The sequence below is a fragment of the Hemibagrus wyckioides genome, linkage group LG21 (genome assembly GCF_019097595.1).
Source record: "Hemibagrus wyckioides isolate EC202008001 linkage group LG21, SWU_Hwy_1.0, whole genome shotgun sequence".
Lineage (NCBI taxonomy): Eukaryota > Metazoa > Chordata > Actinopteri > Siluriformes > Bagridae > Hemibagrus > Hemibagrus wyckioides.
The window spans coordinates 8,156,787-8,179,423 of NC_080730.1; the positions used below are offsets into that span (position 1 = coordinate 8,156,787).

General features: G+C 42.2%; 1 protein-coding gene across 1 annotated transcript; it reads right to left on the bottom strand.

The window, feature by feature from the left end:
* Window positions 1-1,640: 1,640 nt before the first annotated feature.
* On the bottom strand, window positions 1,641-22,406 carry smarcd1 (SWI/SNF related, matrix associated, actin dependent regulator of chromatin, subfamily d, member 1). Its single transcript, XM_058373777.1, has 13 exons — window positions 22,180-22,406; window positions 15,794-15,972; window positions 15,651-15,693; window positions 15,002-15,124; window positions 13,043-13,165; window positions 12,522-12,638; window positions 12,337-12,438; window positions 11,562-11,723; window positions 10,564-10,661; window positions 10,337-10,472; window positions 5,233-5,355; window positions 4,306-4,407; window positions 1,641-3,357 (listed from the first exon to the last, which is right to left on the bottom strand). Exons 1-13 carry the CDS (start codon window positions 22,375-22,377, stop codon window positions 3,304-3,306), a joined length of 1,560 nt encoding a protein of 519 aa, XP_058229760.1. The 5' UTR covers window positions 22,378-22,406; the 3' UTR covers window positions 1,641-3,303.
* Window positions 22,407-22,637: the final 231 nt, after the last annotated feature.

Consider the following 22,637-nt stretch of genomic DNA (forward strand, 5'->3'; position numbering starts at 1 on the left):
AGGCTGTCCACAAGGTTTAGGAGTGTGTTTATGGGAATTTTTGACCATTCTTCCAGAAGCGCATTTGTGAGGTCACACACTGATGTTGGACGAGAAGGCCTGGCTCTCAGTCTCCGCTCTAATTCATCCCAAAGGTGTTCTATCGGGTTGAGGTCAGGACTGAGTCAAATTCATCCACACCAGACTCTGTCATCCATGTCTTTATGGACCTTGCTTTGTGCACTGGTGCATAGTCATGTTGGAAGAGGAAGGGGCCAGCTCCAAACTGTTCCCACAAAGTTGGGAGCATGGAATTGTCCAAAATGTCTTGGTATGCTGAAGCATTCAGAGTTCCTTTCACTGGAACTAAGGGGCCAAGCCCAGCTCCTGAAAAACAACCCCACACCATAATCCCCCCTCCACCAAACTTTACACTTGGCACAATGCAGTCAGACAAGTACCGTTCTCCTGGCAACCACCAAACCCAGACTCGTCCATCAGATTGCCAGATGGAGAAGTGCGATTCGTCACTCCAGAGAACGCGTCTCCACTGCTCTAGAGTCCAGTGGCGGCGTGCTTTACACCACTGCATCCGACGCTTTGCATTGCACTTGGTGATGTATGGCTTGGAGGCAGCTGCTCGGCCATGGAAACCCATTCCATGAAGCTCTCTGCGCACTGTTCTTGAGCTAATCTGAAGGCCACATGAAGTTTGGAGGTCCGTAGCGATTGACTCTGCAGAAAGTTGGCGACCTCTTCGCACTATGCGCCTCAGCATCCGCTGACCCCGCTCCGTCAGTTTACGTGGCCTACCACTTCGTGGCTGAGTTGCTGTCGTTCCCAAACACTTCCACGTTCTTATAATACAGCTGACAGTTGACTGTGGAATATTTAGGAGCGAGGAAATTTCACGACTGGATTTGTTGCACAGGTGGCATCCTATCACAGTTCCACGCTGGAATTCACTGAGCTCCTGAGAGCGACCCATTCTTTCACAAATGTTTGTAAAAACAGTCTGCATGCCTAGGTGCTTGATTTTATACACCTGTGGCCATGGAAGTGATTGGAACACCTGATTCTGATTATTTGGATGGGTGAGCGAATACTTTTGGCAATATAGTGTATTTTAAAATATACACAAATATACAAGACGGAGCCATTGAAGAGGCAAAATTAATTTACTGAATGACTATTTGGGAATAAATACACAAAATGGTGTGCTGCTATTGGAAAATAATGATGCACCTTGAAGCAAAGCTGAGACCACCTCAAAATATTCTACAATTACGGCATTTGGCAGACACAACTGACGGTGAAGGGCCTTGCTCAGGGGCCCAGCAGTGGCAGCTTGGTGGACCTGGAATTCGAACTCACAACCTCCTGATCAGTCGTCCAACATCTTAACCACTAAGCTACCACAACCCCATGTCCTGCCCATCTACATGTCCTAAAGTGTATATTTATATAATTTCCCCAGAATTCCTTTTAAAAAAATATGTCTTAATGAATGACGCATCACACTTTTATAGGTTACAAGCTTTCATAAATCCTGTCTCTTAGTTGGCAACTGACCTTGATGCTGAAAGGTGCACTATAAATCAATCATGGCAAACATTGGAAGGTGACTCAATATTTAAGGTTATGAAATCATACAACAAACATTAATAGAAGTTTATCTTTATTATAAGGCTGACACATTCAAACAAATTTGGTCCATAAAAGGAAAAAAAAAGAAGAAAAGAAGGAAAACACTTTTCGTAATGAATTGATGCACAAGGTTAAATATTCAGAGTTTGAAAATCTTAAATCACATGACCATTTCTTCAACTTTCAGATCAACATTTGGCAACACTTAACTCAAGCCTGCTGCTACAGTCATGGCTGTTAGTGTGTCCTTCATGAAAGCGTGAGAGCGCGCGGAACTGAAGTGTGCGTACATGGCCGGCGAGAAGGTTAAGAACTTCTGAGCGATGTTTACGGTGAAGAAAAATACCTGAGCATGGACAGTCGTGTCGATTTTGAAGCCAGTCGACTAGTTCTAAGCATCTGCTCACCACTTACTAGCTTTGTTGGAGCTGAGGTACTACACTACATCTGGAATAAGAATCTAAACCTAACTAATATTCATATAGTCCGTATTATGATAAAATATCAAAAAGACAAATATCTACTTTTCGCAGAAGAAGAAGAAAAACAAAAAAAAAAACCAACTAAAAAGTGGCCCCACAACACATCATGGATTTTGTCCTTTACGTCAACCACAGTTTGGAATCCACTACAATCTATGCAGCACCCGTTTACGAAAGGAATTTCTGTTTATATATATATAATAAAATCAACTCGATATGATACAGTAATGGAGAACTGTCAGTCAGAAGGGGGTTTAAATATCTCACGATGAGAGCTTATTGTTGAACTCGTCACATAAAGCACAGTTTATTAAACCTCCTGTGTGATACGGTCATGAGGAACCGAGCATGATCAACCGGCTTTGCTTTAGCACTTTAAGAGACACTGCCATTGTTAGTTAGTGATAACAATTCAAATGACACTGAAATATTCTGTCCAATTATTGAGCTAGTTACATAAATAACTTATGTTAAAAAAACATTTTTTTTTTTGAGCTGGAGGCTAAAGTAATCGAGAGCCATCTCAAAAATCTTTCTTTCACGCATCCAGTTCGTCAGTGATCTTGCCAGTGTAGTTTAAAAACATACAAAATTGTATCTGGATGCTGTAACGTCACGAGGCAGCCATTTTGGACAACAAGGACTTCTCCGAAACAAGACCGCACTTACTCTAGTCACTATTGCATGTTATGAAAAAGTATCATGTCCGGCAAATCGTCTCCTTCGGCGGCTAAACGCGCTCAGCCTTTAGGGAGTTTTACATGCATTCTATCAGAGTAACTAAATACCAGTGAAGCTCATCGATTTCTATTAGTAGCCTAGAAAGAATTGGGCTGAAAGAGTTTTCATATCACAGCCACTGCAGTAACAACATCTGAGTCTAGCTGGAATAAGTCTTAAAAAAAAAAAAAAAAAAAAGGAAGAAAAAAAAAGAAAAGGCAGAAGCATCTATTAATCCTCTCCTGGATAACGAGAGGGCACAAAAGAGAAGGAGGAGGAGACGAGACGCTTCGGTTTTCTGGGAAACCAAAGAGGTGAGAGCTTTCTGGTTTAAGGAGGAGGAACACTGAACGTCGTGTCTCCTACCAGCCACAGCAGGAGTGTGGTTAAACAAACTGTAGTTTAGTGTCATTGATAAGGAACCCGAGACGGCAAGAGATCAGCCTCTTCTGTTCCCTTAGGTATCCGTTCCTGCTTATGTGTTCCTGATGCCCAGTGCTTGCTCCAGCTCCTGTCTCCTCTGCTGGACCTGGAATGAAATAAACACGGTAGTTAATTTGGGAGAAATCACAAGTAATCCAGTTTAACATTTCACTCTGACAAGCTAATCTGGTTAAAGCCCTATTTGGATGGTATTAGTGCTCTAGTAATGAGAGTTGTTCAGTTGAAAATGGATGTATTTTCCTTCTTTCACCTTTCATCTGCTTTGTCTTGGCAGACTCAAGGTTGGGGCTAAAATGCAGTTCATTTCATTTTATAGCCTCTTGGACTGGAAAAAAAATCTGTCTCATTATTTTGTGACTCTGTACCAATAAGATGGAAAATCCCACATGCTAATTAAACTTGTTAAAGGCACAGCCAGTATAAAGCATCCTAAAAATAAAGCCATGCTCTAAAAACCAATAAGGTTATTATTCAGAATCTGGCTTATATTTTAAGACAGTTGTCAGGATGCTGGATTTTAGCCAGACAAAGACAAAATACTCTCACATAGATGACCACTATACTGATTTCGAAAGCAAAGATCCTCTGGACATTTGGACGCATCACAAGGGAATAGTTTCTGGGTCTGCAAGGAGTCCCGGGATATTCCCATAACAGATGATGGAACGTTTCCTCTCTTTATCGCTAAACTTTAATGCATATGTAGTGTGTTATTAATATCCGAATAAAAAAAAAAAAACAACCAAAAACATGTGGAACTTTAGTCTTTTTTCATCACAGCCTGCTCTGTGTGGCTGCAGGTTAAACTGATACCACTGACAACCACCACCATGCTTCTTTAAATTAGGAGCAGAAAGGTGGCGGTTGCAAAGTTGAAGATATTCAGGTGTGGTTTAAGGATAAAAAGGAGTGGATGGTCATCACTGGTCACTCTGGCTTCAAAAAATTTTTTTAGCGAACTGAACATTGGTAGAAAAGGGAATTCGAGTATCCTTTAAATAAGGATCCTAAAGCCCACTAAACAAATCCTTACCTTGGAGTAGAAGTAGCGACACACAGCCTCTTGAGCCCATGGCTGGAAATAGAACTCGGCTCTTCTCTCTTCTTCTGGGTTTCCAACCACATCGGTCATGGTCTACAAAAGAAAGAAGAGCTGATCATAGGAAGTCCTGTTAGGAAGAAGCATACCTACAGAGCTCAAAGCCTGGTTTCGGTCACAATCTCAATCCTCAGGAACTGGAATCTCTGATCATTGGTGATTGGTTACAGTGGTAGCGGAAATGGGAAGTCAACTTTCCAGTCAAATTATTTCAGAGCAGTCTTCCTGAAATTAAGCCTTTTAAAGTACAAACACAAACTGCCTATACAGAGCTGCTGCAAAGAACAAACCCATCTATTCCCTGGGAAATTCAATCTAAGGAGCTTAAAATAACCCAACAGAGACTATTTATACTGTACACTGTAACGAACGTTCACATCACTCAGCCCAGACCCTGGAAAAACTCCATTACAGTGATCTGACTCTCGGTTCATTCAAGTGGCCAACAGTGTTTAACAGCATGGTGCTTGTAGTAAGAACGCTTTAATAAAACGTATATAAAGATTGGTTTAAAAATGATAAAATTGTGCAAGCTGAATGAACCATGTTGTTGTAAAAATAGCAACATCCCCATGTCTTGATTTGGAGTCACTCTCATGCATTCCCCTTCTCTTAACATCATTATTAGTCTAGTCAGCCAAGCTCTGGCCTACCACCAAGAAACGGCTGAACGATCCCAAACAGACATGAGTACAGAACAGAAACCTGGGGTGAAGGTTCAAGACTCCTCTTCAATTCAAACCAGCAAGAGTGCAATGATTATAACTGGTGATTGCCGCATCACATACACTTGTGGGATATTACTCTATCAAAACAAACACAAGGTTTAGCTTTGTGGTTTGGGTGTGAAGTGTATTTTACCTTGAGGTCCCTGCACTGGGACTGCAGCCAGTCATTGATGAAGCCCTGCGGATCACGGGCAAAGCTCAGCATGAACTCCCTCTGGGTCTTCAGCTGATTGATGGTCTCAATGGTCTCATGAATCTAAAGGTGATGCCAACACGGATGAAGAGGGTCAAAAGTCAAAATCTCAAACTCGAACTGAATGATAAATTAAGGGCAATAAAAGAAAATGCCAACTGGTGATGAAACTAGGTCAAAGGAAACAAACATGCACAAATGGAAATACAACATTACGCAGAAGCTAAACCAATCAGAGTGAATGTTTGCCATTCACGCTAAAGTGCAAAGTTCATCTTTACACTGCGTCTACAGTTTAGTTGTTTAAGCTACAAAATGCCACTGAAGTGATCAGGATCATTAGGGTATAAACTGTGAAACTGGTCTCCAAGCTTTACCAATCATTACCAAGCCCAAATCTCCGGTCTAAAGACATAATTATAAAACATGAGAAATTCCACTCCATCATTTCTTCTTATTTTTTTTTTTAAAACACAAGTCGTCAATCCCACCCACCATGACTTTCCCTAGAAAGACCATGTGAACAAACACCGTCCAAAAACACCTACTTAACTTTCTGAAGCAAACACAGAGCACTGCTCATTTTAAGACTAAAATGCACTGCATATCAGCCAGGCTATTAAGGGGGGAAAATAAAGGCCCATTGTGTGAAACTATATGCAAACAAAGAGTGTTTAGAAGCGGTGCCGCCGGAAAATGCACAAGACTGTAAAATCTTTGAAATAGGACCTAAAGGAACAGGATGCGAAAGAAAAACAAGGCTGTAAACCTAAAAAACTCCTGCATTGTTTTAGAGGGATTCAAGAATAAATAAGGAAAAAAAAACGGACTGGACTGAACTACAGAGTGTTTACTTTGACTCCGTAGTGATTAGCCTCACATTCAGCTTGTGTTGTGGTTAGTGTCACTGAGGGCTTAGAGAACATGCTAACTGACCAGAATAAATAAACTGGAGAGTGGAGAGTACAGACCTCAGACTGGAAGAAGCGCAGTTTTGGTGGATTAGAATAAAGTGTGCACTTGACAAGAGTATACAAAAGAGAATACCAGTGCAGAGTGCATCAGTGATGATACAGGTGTATATGTGCCTCAAATATCAGTAGAGGTGCAGGTACTGGATACATTACGAATCCCACCATTCATTACTGGTTTGTTTTCACACTGCATGTGATTAGCCAAACACAGCAGAACAACAAGAAAAATATGAGCTAACAAGCATGCATGTCTAAACAGACGAGCTGTTACTCTGTAAATTAAAACATAATTACACAAATAACTAGTTTCCTTAACATCCATAGCTTTTTTCCCCCTTTTCTTTGTTAGTCCGATTAACCCAGAACACATTGCATGTCTGCAGAACTACAGCTTTGGTCCTGTGGCTCAGTTTAACAACTTGCATCCATAACCTAAATTATGCCATGTTTGATTCCTGCAGTTTCCTTGATTTAGCATCAAAGCACAGTGTGCTAGACAGAACCTTAATTACATACACTTCTCATTTCGACACAAATCCTTTTAGCCCAAGATTTGATTCAAAAGGATTAAATGCTGCTAGTAACAGTACCATAGCTTTTGGCCATGGATTGATGGAGTGTTTGATTTTCTGTTCACTTTTCTGGCTGCTTCAGATTCTTAAATTTTTCAGTATGCTAAGACAACTTCAACGAAACATTATACTACACCGATCAAGCACTGATGATCTCCTCATCATGGCACCTGTTAGTGGGTGGGATATATTAGGTAGCAAGTGAACATTCTGTCCTCAATGTTGATTTGTTAGAAGCAGGAAAAATGGACAAGTGTAAGGATTTGAGCGAGTTTGACCAGGGCCAAATTGTGATGGCTAGACCACTGGATCAGAGCATCTCCAAAACTGCAGCTCTTGTGGAGGTGTTCCCAGTCTGCAGTGGTCAGTATCCATCAAAACTGGTCCAATGAAGGAACAGTGGTGAACCAGCGACAGGGTCATGGGCATCCAAGGCTCATTGATTTATGTGGGGAGTGAAGGCTGGCCCGTGTGATCCGATCCAACAGACGAGCTACTGTTGCTCAAATTGCTGAGGAAGTTAATGCTGGTTCTGATAGAAAGGTGTCAGAATACACAGTGCATCACAGTTTGTTGCGTGTGGGGCTGCCCAGGTGGTCATAATTATAAATCATGTTAGGCCTGGTCGGTATATACTCAAAACAGAAATCTAACCATAAGGTTCGTCATCAAATGTGTCATTTTAAATGCAACACTGCTAAGCAAATTGAAGCGATATAAAACATTCAATAATGGCACATGCCTTCTGAGACGCATGCAGACAAACTGATGAGGCGAAACACAAGCACTGAATTGCAGAAGTATAGAATGAGATCAGTGTGAGCTGACTGACTAGTGATGAAACCAGGTGAAAGGGAACATCGGGGAAAAAACAATGGGCTCAAAGGTTACAGTGTGAAAGGACAAAACTCATGTGAGGAAAGCAGCTCTGAAGAGAAACCAAACCACATCTGGATTCTCCAATAATCAACCAACAAAAAGCTTGTAGCAGACTAGGATTAAACTGCCAAAGCTAGTCAGTGCTCTTTATCGAATACAGAGAAAGTCCAGCATGAGTACACCAAAAAGCCAGACTAGCTAATGATTTACTTAGTAATTCCCGAGACCCTTCATGATTACCCCAGCTAGTTATGTGCAGAAACATGACGTCATTTTATCCTAGAGCAGCAGAAGAGACTCCGGTCCTTGTATACACATTACTGTAACGCTGATAAGATGAACATACTTAACGGTTTAGATTTCTCTCCAGTTCCATACGACTCTGAACAAAGGTCACTTCACAAGCAAAGCATTTCATCTATAAGGACCTCTCTGAATGTGCTCAAACATGAGGCAGCAATCTTACTGTGTTTATTCTTTGAGGTCATAGCAAACCACTAACTATGACCTATAATCATCAATAAGGTGACACTCAGTCCATAGATCATGTGAATAAGCAACACAGCAGGGAAATAAAACCATGGCTTTTAATGACCAGTGATACCATACTGTTAATCACATTCATCTAAAATCTGGTTCATAGATTAAGTGCAAGGTGTTTGCATATCCCATGTATTCTTGGGGTTATGAATAAGAACATTAATGCATCTGCAACAAAACACCTCAAAAAAGATGTTAGTTTGGTCACAGAAAAAAGCTTTGCATAACCCTGAATTTGATTTAGTTTATATCTGGCACTTTGATTTTTTGATCAATTTCTTTGGAGTAAGAAAGACAATCAGTTTATTCACTACACTCTCTCCCTGCCACTGTGTTATAAGTGGACCAATCACGTTCATGGACAATTTCATTTGAACCTTCATTTCAGTTCTGATCCATAGATGTGATGATTTCAATGTCTAAGAGCTTTGCTGCTATTGGAAAATCCCCGAATAGTAGCTGATATTTTTGAAAGATGCTCTTAATTGGGGGCGGTGGTAGCTCAAGAGGATAAGGCTCTGGGTCATTGACCAGAAGATCGGGGTTCGAGCTCCAGCACCGCCAAGCTGCCACCGTTGGACCCTTGAGCAAGACCCCCAACCCACCCTGCTGCTTCAGGGGCGCTGCATCATGGCTGACCCTGCGCTCATATCCCAACCCGCAAGGATTGGATATGCAAAGAAAGAATTTCACTGTGCAGTAAAGCATTTGTGACATAGACAACTTAATATATTTAAAAAACCTACAAGAATGTGTCTCTCTACAGGAGGTCTCAGTACCGACACACCTCTGTGTCCTAACCTTTACGATCTTGGATCACTTTTTCCCCTCGTTTTAATTTAATGCCTCTTACATACATGTCAAGTCCCTGTGGGGGAAAGGTTCTTAAATCACAAATGCACTGGTTAATTAAAGGCCAATGAGTTTGAGTGTGAAAGCAGAACACAGCAGAACCACTAAAGAATGAAAACAGAGAAAAGATGGATTTTTCTACATATTAGACTGCTGAAAGATCCAATTTAACATTTCGTCTACTTACAGGTACTTGCTATACAACAGAAATGTGAAAGTGGTAAAAAAATAAATAATTTTTCATGTCTTAAGTGAATGATCATGAATATACACAGAACAGGCATAACATTATGACCACGTAATATTGTGTTGTCCCCTTTTTTGCTGCCATAACAGCCCTGACCTGTCATGCACTGTGTATTCCGACACCTTTCTATCAGAACCAGCATTAATGTTTTCAGCAATTTGAGCAACAGTAGATCGTCTGTTGGATCGGATCACACGGGCCAGCCTTCACTCCCGTGTGCATCAATGAGCCTTGACTGCCCATGACCCTGTCTCTGGTTCACCACTGTCTTCCTCGGACCACTTTTGATAGATACTGACCACTGCAGACCAGGAACACCCCACAAGAGCTGCAGTTTTGGAGATGCTCCGATCCAGTGGTCTAGCCATCACAATTTGGCCCTCGTCAAACTCACTCAAATCCTTACGCTTGTCCATTTTTCCTGCTTCTAACACATCAACTTTGAGGACAAAATGTTCACTTGCTGCCTAATATATCCCACCCACTAACAGGTGCTATAATGAGTTATTTACTTCACTTGTTAGTGCTCATAATGTTATGCCTGACTGGTGTAAATGTGCTATAATGTGTCAAACATCACGTATAATTATTGCAATAATTATAGTATGAGGAATGGTCGTGATGTACCCCAAACCCCAACATTTGTAGGACACAAAAGGACACCACAGAAGTGCTGTCGGCCATCTTGAAAATGTTTTCTCATCTACAGCGAGTGCCTGGTAGCCCCGCCCCTCTTCTGCTATATAAGCAAAGCTGAGAGTGTTGAGTGTATGAGGTGTCCAACATTACACACATTTTTTCCTTTTGGTTGGAATTTTCAGTTGCACACACGACTCACACAGAATAGTGCACAAGTATGTGATTTGGGATGGCACCTTAACATTCCTTACTCTTTTAGGTAAGTAAGCAGACCCCCTCTTGAATACTTATCCTAAAGGAAATTAAAAAAATGCTGAAGGCACTACAGGGTTTTTGCATACCTTGTTATCCAAGCCTGCAATCTCCTGCTGACTGGCAGTGGACAGCAGAAAAGAGTTCATCTGGGTCTTGAGCGTATCATCGACTTCGACGTCGATATCATAGCAAGCGGTCTTCTTCTGGTCATTCGGGTCCACGCTGGTGAGGTGTTGAACAGGAGCACATAAAGATTGAGTGGATCTCATTGAGGACCGTCATGCAAAGCAGTTTCATAATCTTAGAGCTCTACCTTATGACATGATTAATGATGATCGGCTCGGGAGGCATCAGCAGGGCGTGCAGACGCTGAGGAATCTCAGAAAACTTCATCCGCTGAGTCTCGAAGATCTGCAGGGAACAAACAGTCTTTCGTTTCCTTTTCATGTTAACAGCAAAATCACAGACCATATTAATAAACTGGATCTTATTTGTTTGTACAGTAACAACCTAAACAAAGGGATTGTATGGCAGATGCTCCACATGTTCTACATGTGCTTCCAAATTTTAAGGTAAGAGTTTAGGGAAGGTTCACATGTTATGTGATGGTCAGGTCCAGATATGCTACATAATGGACATCAACACATATGATAGTCAGGTGCCCACTAACTTTTGGTCATACAGTGTAATTTTTGGGTATTTTCACACGTGACTCATTTGGAGCCTTTGTTTCAGAACTTGCTCCAAAATTCAACTGCAGCGAGAAAGCAATCCAACCCAATGAATCAACCTGTACAGCAGGGAACTGCTTTATGTAGCATGTTACATCAACTAATTCTCGTAACATGAATCATCTTTGGTGATGAATTCAGGGGATGAGTGCGTCACGGCTATTCGTAAACAAAGCACGCCTCCTCATGTTATCGTGTATAAAGTCTTTTCTCTAAACCGGGTGGACTGAAACAATGTTGTTCTGATGAATCCCTGATTTCTGCTCAAAGTGCTAAATTCTTACGACTTCAGCTTAAAAAGAAAGCCACAATGAGCTTGCGGTGCTGCTGAATACCCATCTGATGGATGACTGCTATGAGTGGAACATAAACAGGTTCACACACATAACCTGCATAAGCAAATTTGAGCATGTTTTGAAATTTTGCCATGTGAAAGTGAACGTCCAAAAAAAAGGGCAAAGCTAACAATTTAAGTCCCCCATTTCAGAGCAAAGCACAGAGCCAAGTCCAATAATAACTCCAGACTGAACTTCAGCAGAGAAAAATGATCTTATTTACTCTCTGTGTCTCTTATCCTTACCTGCTGGAGGTATTTGTCGCAGTTGATGAACTCGCGCTCATGTGGGTCCTGCAGTTTGTGAGTCTTCACGTACTGCCACAGAGCCTGGATGATGACCGGTCTGGTCTGGGTATGGATGCCCAGCATGCGTGCCAGTCTGGGGTCCAGTTTAAACTGAGGAGGCTGCAGAGAGCACAGGACAAGCTCACTTTAAACAGAACACACATCACTTCTCTCTCATCACATATCTGACCTCTGGCTCAAGAACAAAGCAAATGCATTACATAAACACTATTAATATCGTGCCTTTCCCTTAGCTGTGCTTGCTTGCAACTGGTTTACTTAATTATAGTGACACCTGGTGGCTCCTAGAGATTTGAGCAGGTCTTGGATATATTATGGAGAAATAGTTCATGCCTGGAGAAACATAAAGCTCTGCTAGCTTCAAAAAAAAAAAAACATTCTGGTTGCAATACAGAAATAGGAAGTGATTTCAGAGAAGCTGTAAGAAATATAAAGGAGGACGAGCGGTGCGGTCAAATACAATGTTTAATAATGGGAATTAGAAATCTTTTTTTTTCCTATCTAATTTCCCATAAAATTGAAATAAAAATGTTCTAGTGCTCCATATATTTTCCAATGTTCTAGTGCATTCCTAATAAATACATCGCTGCATTTATCTCACACACCACTGTTATGGTTGACAGGGCATCACTTTATAAGGACTGTATAATTTATCTGCACTAATAAAATCTAAACTTCTGTAGCATTAACACGTTTACAGCAGTGGGTTTACCTGGTAGTCGAGCATGAGGAGGACAGTACAGCGCACTCCCACGTCTCCAGGCCTTTTCACCTGAAAGCCGTCAGTCTCCTGAGTAGTGGGTGTTCTGTGCCACTGCGCAAAAATCGACAGCCATCACACACACAGACACGGCCTCTGTTAAATGACTGACGGCTATCAAAGGCGAAGCGTCTTACCTCGACCAGATGATTGTCAGGCCCGTACAGGTCTTTGTCCAATTCGATCACTAAAGACTTGAAGAAAGAGGAGAACTTCCTCTTCTGCTTGGTGGCCTCGTATTTAGATACAGCAGTCTGGAAGAAATTGATTGGATAGATGAGGAAAGATCTTAAGCTAAGGGGGGATGATAGCTTAGTGTTTAAGGTGTTGGACTACTGATCAGAATCCCAGGTACATCAAGCTGCCACCGGAGGGCTTGGTGATGAGACAGGTCAGAGGAGAAGAAGCAGCTTGGTTCAAGCTGACTAGGTTTGAGTATCTCAAATCACTCTTTACAGTCATGGCGAGCATTAAAACATGAGGCAGATGATACAACAGTGAAACACCACATTGGGTTCTACTCCTGCCAGCCAAGAACACAGGGTACATATTCCCCGATAGCGGAATAGTTCTTTTCCCATTATCTACATCTGCAGTTGTGATACATTTGTTTTATAACACCAGGATGTCTAGAATGGTTAGAAACATCAATACTCACGTCCTCGAGCAGCCGTCCTTCCACTCGCAGCTCCCATGATGCTACGGTTCCCTCGCCGTCCTCGGCATCAGGCTTGGCAGGGTTGAAAGTGTTAGAGATAAAAATTCGCAGCTTTCGTTTTTGCTGAGGGAAAAAGAAAATCAGAACAATTCCAACATTTTAATGAGCAAATGATTTCATTTATCTATCAGCTGATCTTACTCTCATTCAGAGATTTTAGAAAGGTTAGAAAATTCTTCCCAATTTCATTCTTACCACCCATTCTTGCACTGGATAAGACCTATTTATTTAACAAAGTATTTATTATTCATAATGGCGGAATAATGCTGATTTGTTCATTTACTGCATTTAAGCAACATTCTAGTTATTGCCCTTTGGCCTAAAAATTTAAATTCTTCAAATTCTGTAAAAAAAATAAATAAAAATAAATAAAAAAATCTGAGTGTAAACACAGAGTAATCGAAATACTGAATACTCAACCACTGCATTTTTAACATGTTTTTTTATGAACACTAGAAATTAATCAGTGAATAGCGCTGAGCTCAATTTAAAACGAGGTCACTCAGGTATTTGAAAGCAGAATAGTTGAAATGTCTGGCATGCTAGCTCAGGGTTTCCAATTTTTTATTTATTTTTTTAATCAGCAGAACCACCTCATCCTAAATGACTTGCCTGAAGTACCTCAGATGTTAAACAGGTTAAAAGTGAGTTATCTTACACATTTACATAGTTTTTTTGTTTTGTTTTCAAATCTATGCATCTTTACCTTTTATGCATTTAAGGCAAGTTTTTTTTATATCTTGATTTCATGTGAAAGCTGCTTCAAACACATCCATATGGCAAAAGGGTTTGGCCAGTGACGGAGGCGTGGCCTATGGGCCAGTGACGGAGGCGTGGCCAATGGGCCAGTGACGGAGGCGTGGCCAATGGGCCAGTGACGGAGGCGTGGCCAATGGGCCAGTGACGGAGGCGTGGCCAATGGGCCAGTGACGGAGGCGTGGCCAATGGGCCAGTGACGGAGGCGTGGCCAATGGGCCAGTGACGGAGGCGTGGCCAATGGGCCAGTGACGGAGGCGTGGCCAATGGGCCAGTGACGGAGGCGTGGCCAATGGGCCAGTGACGGAGGCGTGGCCAATGGGCCAGTGACGGAGGCGTGGCCAATGGGCCAGTGACGGAGGCGTGGCCAATGGGCCAGTGACGGAGGCGTGGCCAATGGGCCAGTGACGGAGGCGTGGCCAATGGGCCTGTGACGGAGGCGTGGCCAATGGGCCTGTGACGGAGGCGTGGCCAATGGGCCTGTGACGGAGGCGTGGCCAATGGGCCTGTGACGGAGGCGTGGCCAATGGGCCTGTGACGGAGGCGTGGCCAATGGGCCTGTGACGGAGGCGTGGCCAATGGGCCTGTGACGGAGGCGTGGCCAATGGGCCTGTGACGGAGGCGTGGCCAATGGGCCTGTGACGGAGGCGTGGCCAATGGGCCTGTTAGTGCCAGTGAAGGAGGCGTGGCCTATGTGCCTGCTAGTGCCAGTGAAGGAGGCATGGCCTAAGTGCCTGTTAGTGCCAGTAAAGGAGGTGTGGCCTCTTACTTGTCAAAGCTAATAACGGTTTTCTGTTAGAAATACAACCATCTCATCATGTGAATGTTTTTATATATTGTTACTTATGAAGCTACAATAAAAACACCTAGTATTAACAGCATGAATGAATTTAGTTTTTTACTGAAGCATACACTTAAAACTGAATTTAACTGACAGTCTTCTGAACCCCCTGCTTTCCACTGAGAACCCTTATTCTAGCAAATCACACTTTCTGCCTAATGTCAATTATAGATTTAAAAAAAAGTATAAAAACATACTAGCAGGAAAGTATCATAAGTTTGGTGATTACTCTGATAATTGATTGAGATTATATCCTGCATTAAGTACTGCAGGTTTCTTCAATGTAAGGAACACGGTTTAACCTTGATGGGCCTCTTCAGTGCCTCCTGGATATCGAGTCTCTTGCGCATGATGGTTTGATCCAGCTTCCTCTCAAAGGCCAGCAGATCCATGTAAGCCTGAGACTCGGGGACTAGCTCTCTGATCTGCAGTGACAGGAAGAAAGGAAGGTACATAAAGATCAGACACAAGTTACAGGATTGGTACTACGTTCCATTTGGCTTGATGCGAATTTTGAAAAATGGAGCTTGAAGCCTCCTCTGTATAGATAGAGCCAGAAACAACATGCACAATTTCTTTAACATGCTATTAATTAGAAACATCAAATGAGTGAACAACATATAAGGAGTTGACTCTTCAGCTGTCAGGCCAAGCAAAATGGAGGAAGAGAGGCCGGGCCTATGGGCCTGTTAATCCAGGTGAAAGAGGTGTGGCCTCCCACTCGTCAAAGCTAAGATACAGAGCTTTCTGATTAAAAAGCAATCGTTTGCAAACTACTGAATCACAGCATGTTAACATTTCAATACAGTGGAACCTCGGCAAGCAAATTTAATTTGGTTAAAAATTCGTAAGGGAGGAAATTCATATGCTGAAGTTCCACTGTATATTAAATCATTAGAAGCTTTTAAGAAGCGATACACATCCACTTAATTTGGGAAAAAGGGTACTTACTCTCTGAGGTAGAATTTTATCAGCCATCTTCTTCTTCTTGGCACTAAAAATGATTTAAAAAAAAAGAAGGAAAGAAAACAATTAAGATCTCAACATACTACAAAAATAGTAGAAAGACACTTTTTTGGTTTTTGAACACTTACTGTTGGTTGCGGTTCTGTTGTTGCTGGACCTGCTGTGGGAGCTGAGGTGGCGGAGGCCTCTTGCGAGAAGGATCCATGACTGGCATTCCAGGGCGAGGCACTGGACTAGAGCTGTAGCCTGGAGGACCCATGGGTGGGCCTTGAGGGGTCATCCGGTTTGCTGGGGGCATCCCGGGTCTCTGTGCGCAAAAAAAAAGAGAAAGAAGTGAAGTCTGTTAGCCTGCAGACAATTCTTCTTGGTTTGGAGATACACCGAGTCGAAATGGAATCTGAGCCTTGTTGTACACACTGCTACAGGGAGTTGAGCTCAGACTTCGTGGAGCGATTCTGAAGTGGACAGAACTGTTGTCATACTATCCGCAACCTCTATATGCATGCTAATGCTTTAGGGTCAGAGAAAGCTGCTGTTGAACTCCTTACTTATTCAGTAATGTTAACAAGTTCTTGGCCGTCACAGCGAATCATCCAATCCTCATTATATTACATTAACGGCATTTGGAAGACACCCTCATCCAGAACGAGTTTATTCCATACAAATGAGCAACTGAGCCTGGACCCAGCAGTGAGAATCGAGCTCACAACCTTCTGATCACCTTAACCACTGAGCTACCATTTCCCCACATATTCGATTTGGTACAGACTTTACTCCAGATGCCCCTCTTGACACAATCCTCCGATTTTATCTAGGCTTGAGAATGGCACTGGGAATTAATTCCTCAGTAGCAGGGTTGATTATCAGCCCAGGAATTGACCCTGAGCCACAGGACCCTGCTGCTGGACCAGCAGGGCACCCAATTTACTTAAATTACCAAGATCTAAAAAGCTGCAGCATGTTAATGACTTTATTTTTGGGTTTCTGTATGATTGCATGTTTCAGCCACTTTCATTTAATCAAAACACAACAGGAAAGAGAGAGAAAGGCTTTATCAAGCCCATGGAAGCTGTCAAATGCAAAGCGTAGTCAATCGTTGCATGAAATGCTTGGATAACAAAATCTATTGAGGAAATAAGGGGGGGGACCTAATAAAACATAGGACAGGAAGGCAATCTATGGAGAGAAAGAGGAAGAGAACTAAACAGAAAGGAGGCCAAGTGAAGAGATAGTCAACAGGTTAGTAGAAAAGGAAGCGGAGCTCTTTCTGAACAGAAAGCCTTTTATTTGTTCGCTAACTTGATAGAATGTCAGTGAATGAAAAGAATGAGGCTGCTGAGGTACAGAACCCATGACAGTCGGCTAGTGATTTCGGCTTTTCTCTGTAGCTTCGCATATCAAACTACATTCGGCAAGACGGAGTCATCCGGAGCATCTGTTCTGCTGTCAGACTTTTATCAGACTTGGGGGTGGGGGGGGGTGCACAGACTGGATAAAAGACACGGAGAACAAGGAGCAGTCGATAAAAACACACTGAAAAATCAAAAGAGAATAGAAGTGAGACTGCTCTATGTTGTACTTAAGATGGATGACTAAAACGAACCTAGCCAGCAGCATGCTGTGAGACACACAACAACGTTTATTTACATTCGCATAACTCTTCTAAAGAAAACAAGCGTAAATAATTCCCTCTTTAAAGTCGCACATACTTGAGGCATGTGCTAAACTTGGCACCAGAGGAGAAGGAGGGGGGAAAAAAAAAAACCCCAAAACAAAACCTTGCATGCTTTAATTTTTTGAAAAAAAGTACATAAATACAGCTCTACCATACACACTAAAGCTTGGACATGCTTGCTGTAGCACCACTAGGGCTGGGCGATGTGATGGTCACACTAGCTGATGGTCAATGCTGAGAATTTTTTATTTAATTTCCCTCCTTTAGTAGACATTAAAAGCATCATCATACCCAACACTCCTGATTTTTGGCCTCAAACCATTACATCATGATAGACATGAGACATTTGAGTATATAATTTATTTTATAATATAATTATAATGTGTAGATATTTTGCAGCACAGGCTGATCCAAATAAATAAATAAAAAAAAAAAAAAAAAAAAAAATCAATATTACTGACTATCCATGTGAAGATCAAACACGAGCCACCAATTTCCCAAAACCACAAAAGGGACAAATGAAAATAATTTCAAATAAATTTTCCCTTATACTCACCCAGCCATGAGCCAGAAACTCAAACAAGCGGCTTCGCGTTTCAGACCACATGAGCAACACGGGGTTAAGAAAACTAGGTAAAACTCCTGCCTCCTGTTTATCCTTCACTAACAGAAACCACCTTCCAGCTGCTGATCCTTTTTAACGACACACACTTCCCTCCACCAGGTGTGTGTGTGTGTGTAGGCTAAGCACTAATACACATCTTTTAATCACATTTCCCCTAACCTGAGCATGTGCCAGTCAGAGTACTGCTGCACACGATAACAGCGGCGCATCGACTCCGACACGTTTTTAAACTGCGGTGGAAAACAGGCTGTACATGTTGTACATCTTTTGCACAAAACGCTGCTCTCTTTTCACAGCACAGCGGGGTCCTCTGACCTTGAAGCTCGAAGCGAGAGCGGAGGCCGTGGACACGCTGGACGCGCGAGTGCTCGCTCTTTCTGTGGAAGTCGTCAAGGCCACCGAGAGAAAAGAGCCGAAGATGGCTTTAGAGAAAAAGGGGGGAAAAAATGTCCCTGAGTGATGATGAATTCAGTAGTGACTAATAGCCTTTCATACAGTCCCACTCCAATTAAACAGTTCATGGAAACATTTTGCAAACTGATGACCTGCTACTCACCAATCAGGATTGAAGGATTGTGGCAATACTAAAGAGGCTGGAGTTACGGCTGAAACCTCATCTACGGCTCCCGGGTTGCACACTAAAAATGCATTCCCTTAATCACTGCAAGATCATGAGTTTCAATCCCAATGATCTGTGGCAGGGAGCGAAATCAACCGTGCCTCCTGACTGGGAAAGGTAACCCCTCTCTCTCTCCATGACAGTAGCCTTGTTATCACTTATGATACTGCAGCTACAAACAAACATCCTTTTCCCAGCACATATTTCCTGTTTCTTATGCAAGAATAAGAACAAGAAATTGTAAAGAGCAAAGTCCTGTCCTGAAGACTCTCCCTTGAAGGAAACCAAGGAAGACTGTTACAAAGTGCAGACACTGGAGACTCCTTCCAAAATGTTTTCTTCTGACCAGCTGTGAGAACGGAACAGTGCTGTAGCATTACTTTAACGGATTTAATTCACTGTCGATCATATAAAACATCGATTGCAACCCATATGACACTAGAAGCTAGGGAAGTGGTTGGAATACTGATCAGAATGTTGAGAGTTCGAATCCCAGGTCCACCAAACTGCCTCCTGGGCCCCTGAGCAAAGCCTTTAACCCTCAGCTGCTCAGTTGTATAAAATTAGATAGGTCGCTTTGGATAATGGCGTCTGCCAAATGCCAGAAATGTAGACGCTATGCACTTAGACTATGTACTCTAGCGTCTAGTGTAGTATGGTCTCGAATGGAACACTAACGTTTGTTTACCAACCGGAAGTATAAGCCGTGTCCCCGTCGATGGCAAATGACGTTATAATGTTTAAAAATAAATATGTGGAGGAAATTTTAAAGACATGTGCAGGACTTGTCCTCTAGAGTATCGTCAGCCATTTTGAAAAATGTTTTCTCATCCAGTGTCAGCGCCTGGGAGCCCTGTCCTTTTTCTGTTACATAAGCGAAGCTGTGAGCGTAGGGTTCATGAAGTGTCCAACATTCCACACGTCTTTTTCTTGTTTGAATAAGTGCGTCACCCAGGTCCTTGAAGTGCACTTGTTCTTGCTGGAATTTTCAGTGTGAACACATGACGCACACTTTTTACTACAAAATGGCACAAAATAGTCCATAATAAGTGATTTGGGACGCAGCTCAGACTCCTTCAAGCTTTTCAGTGGCCTGTTATGAATGCTTCTCAAACTGGTCTTGAAACTACAAACTGAAATCACATCTAATTTATATTTCAAGTAAAGACGAAATGCTGTTTACATTTAATATATGGCTAAACAATTCATTAAATGATTTCATCCGCTAGTTTCTTAGTGGCAGGAAAACACTGTACAAGGAAATCACAGGACAGAGTTTAGGCCAGGAGTGTTCAAACTCAAGCCTCAAGTCCAAACGCAGCCCACAGCTTCTCTGTTCAGGAGGTACGATATGTAGCTAAGGGCTTCTCACATATACAGCGAGTCACAGTGACCGGAAACCATTAGTCTAAAGCTGGCAACGATTCAAGGACATGAGCCACAGCAACCGCTGGCAACTAGATGTGGGGGGGGGTGTCCACTGACACGTCAAAGCTGAGAAAAGTTTAACTTTATACAAATATGGCACAGTGACTACCATCAAGCATAAAGGCAACAGGCTGTGTCATGTAGCAAAGATCAGAAATAAAATAATCAATCCATTTTCAGAAAAATTCCTTAGTCCTGTAATCCTTTATGTGTATTCATGCATTATAAGAATATTTACAATAATAATATTTACAAAGTGCCACTGACGAAGGTGTTGTACAGGAAGATGGAGCAAATATTTCTAATAGTTAACAATTGGCCAATTTTATATATAGTCATGGGGAGCAAACAGAGACATGTGATGCATGAACATGTTGGCATGCCAAGTAAGCCTGGAATATTAGCTTTTAATTATTAACCATGTCTGACATGAACAGCCATGCTGCCCGCAAGTCCGAATTATTTCCTGGACCTGGGAAGTCCGACGCTAGCTCTTTTGCGGCAGATAGATGATCACAGTGACAAAGAGCACATGCTGCTCCCCCCTTCATCTCTAATATGATGCATATTCACATGCTGATATTAACATGCCATCATTTTTCCTCTGACCTGAGGGCAGCAGCAGACTGTCTTAACTCAGTTAGCTAAAGTGCAAGAGCTTTTTCTCTCCTCTGACTACACCTCCAAATTCATTTACAGACAATATACATAACATTATGACCACTGACAGGTGACGTGAATAAGATTGATTATCTCCTCATCATGTCACCTGTTAGTGGGTGGGATATATTAGGCAGCAAGTGAACATTTTGTCCTCAAAGTTGATGGAAAAATGGACAAGAGTAAGAATTTGAGTGAGTTTGATGAAGGGCCAAATTGTGATGGCTAGACGACTGGATCAGAGCATCTCCAAAACTGCAGCTGGTTAGTATCTATCAAAAGTGGTCCAAGGAAGGTACAGTGGTGAACCGGTGACAGGGTCATGGGCGGCCAAGGCTCACTGATGCACGTGGGGAGTGAAGGCTGGCCCGTGTGATCCGATCTAACAGACGAGCTACTGTTGCTCAAATTGCTGAAAAAGTTAATGCTGGTTCTGATAGAAAGGTGTCAATACACAGTGCATGATGGGTCAGGGCTGTTTTGGCAGCAAAAGGGGGACCAACACGATATTAGGCAGGTGGTCATAATGGTATGCCTGGTCGGTGTATGTATTCAGACAAAAGTTAATAATAAGAAGGTGATAAGCTGGAAAGCACCAAGTACAGATTTTTTTTGAAAGAGTCCTTCAAGTGGATTTGCAACCAAGTATTAAAAATTATTATTTATTGTATAATGTTAGTTTTTCCAGTTAATTTTGGACCATGAAAGGAAGGACACAAGCTAGATGGAGTCTATAATAAAGTCTAATCTGATTCTCTTTGAAAACATGTTGGACGCCCCTGATGAACGCAGAAACACTTTCCTTGGGGTATTTAGATTGTAGTTTAAAACACAAACTCACAGAGACACAGGGTGTAATTTGTTTATAGCAGATATTTGCACAATGTCAGAGAATCAGCCCCAATAGTAATAACGCATATGCATCGTTTATAACGGTTTTATTAAGGCACGTTATAGGCTTGGATTTTCATTATAACCCTAAAATCTAAAAGGGTAGTAACACGTTTCTTAAATGCATGTCTGCGGCGCATTTGGATAATATTTCACAACAAACAAACAAAAACAAAGCTGAATTTCTTCATTATCTACAACGCAACGTTACATCTCTATCTACAGTACTGTGTAGCACTGCTCGAGCTAGCCCTGAATGCTAATTTACATTTTTTGTTGACATTGTTCAATAATAAGCAATTCCCAAATGAAAAACCGAAACCATTCAAATATTAATACATAAACAAATAAGTAAATAAATAAATAAAAATACCTAGCTACTATAACTAGCTACTTATCAGTTAGCTCGCTGGCTACAGAACTAACTGATCGGCTGAACACCAAACAGCTCCCTTTCTAACCTAAAGTCCACTAAATAGGGCGCAGAATACTGGAATTTTATACGTCATGGATCAAATGGATATAGGTCGCATGGAGCCATTTGGGATTCAGCCGTGCAGAGTACGGTGATGACCCGCCTGTCCAGCCCTCTTTGTTCTCTCTCTCTCGCTCTTACCGGGTATCCAGGCCCAGGCATCGGAGAACGATACATTGGATTCTGCGGCCCCGCGGGTCCCATCCTTCCTGCAGGAGTTCCAGGAGCCATGCCCGGTCCTCCAGCACCCGGTACCGGAGGTCCTGGCCCCATCCCGCCACCTCCGCCGCCTCCTCCGCCTCCAGATGCCGCTTGCTGAAAACCGCCACGCGCCGCCATCTTCTCTCCACACAACGCGGAGAAATACCGAGCACGCAATCCACCTATGGGGAGCCGAGGTGTGTCACGTGACAGGAAACAGGAAGTCTTGACTGTACCCTTTTCTTTGTAGTTTTGTTTGTTTGTTTGTTTGTTTTCCTTCTGTTTACAGGTTGTTTACAAACGATCATCAAAACCAGTCATGTTGTTTATATTGAAGGAATGCTTTCAGAAATACCTAAATGCAAAAACGAATAAATATAGCTAAACAAACAATAAAT

What these genes read in the sequence shown, in the direction of transcription:
- smarcd1 (XM_058373777.1), bottom strand. Translation starts at nt 22,377, where the DNA reads ATGGCGGCGCGTGGCGGTTTTCAGCAAGCGGCATCTGGAGGCGGAGGA. An exon ending in TCCTCATGCTCGACTACCAG is followed by an intron (nt 11,724 to 12,336) that starts GTAAACCCACTG and finishes TGCTCTCTGCAG; the next exon opens with CCTCCTCAGTTTAAACTGGA. An exon ending in ATCATTAATCATGTCATAAG is followed by an intron (nt 10,473 to 10,563) that starts GTAGAGCTCTAA and finishes ACACCTCACCAG; the next exon opens with CGTGGACCCGAATGACCAGA.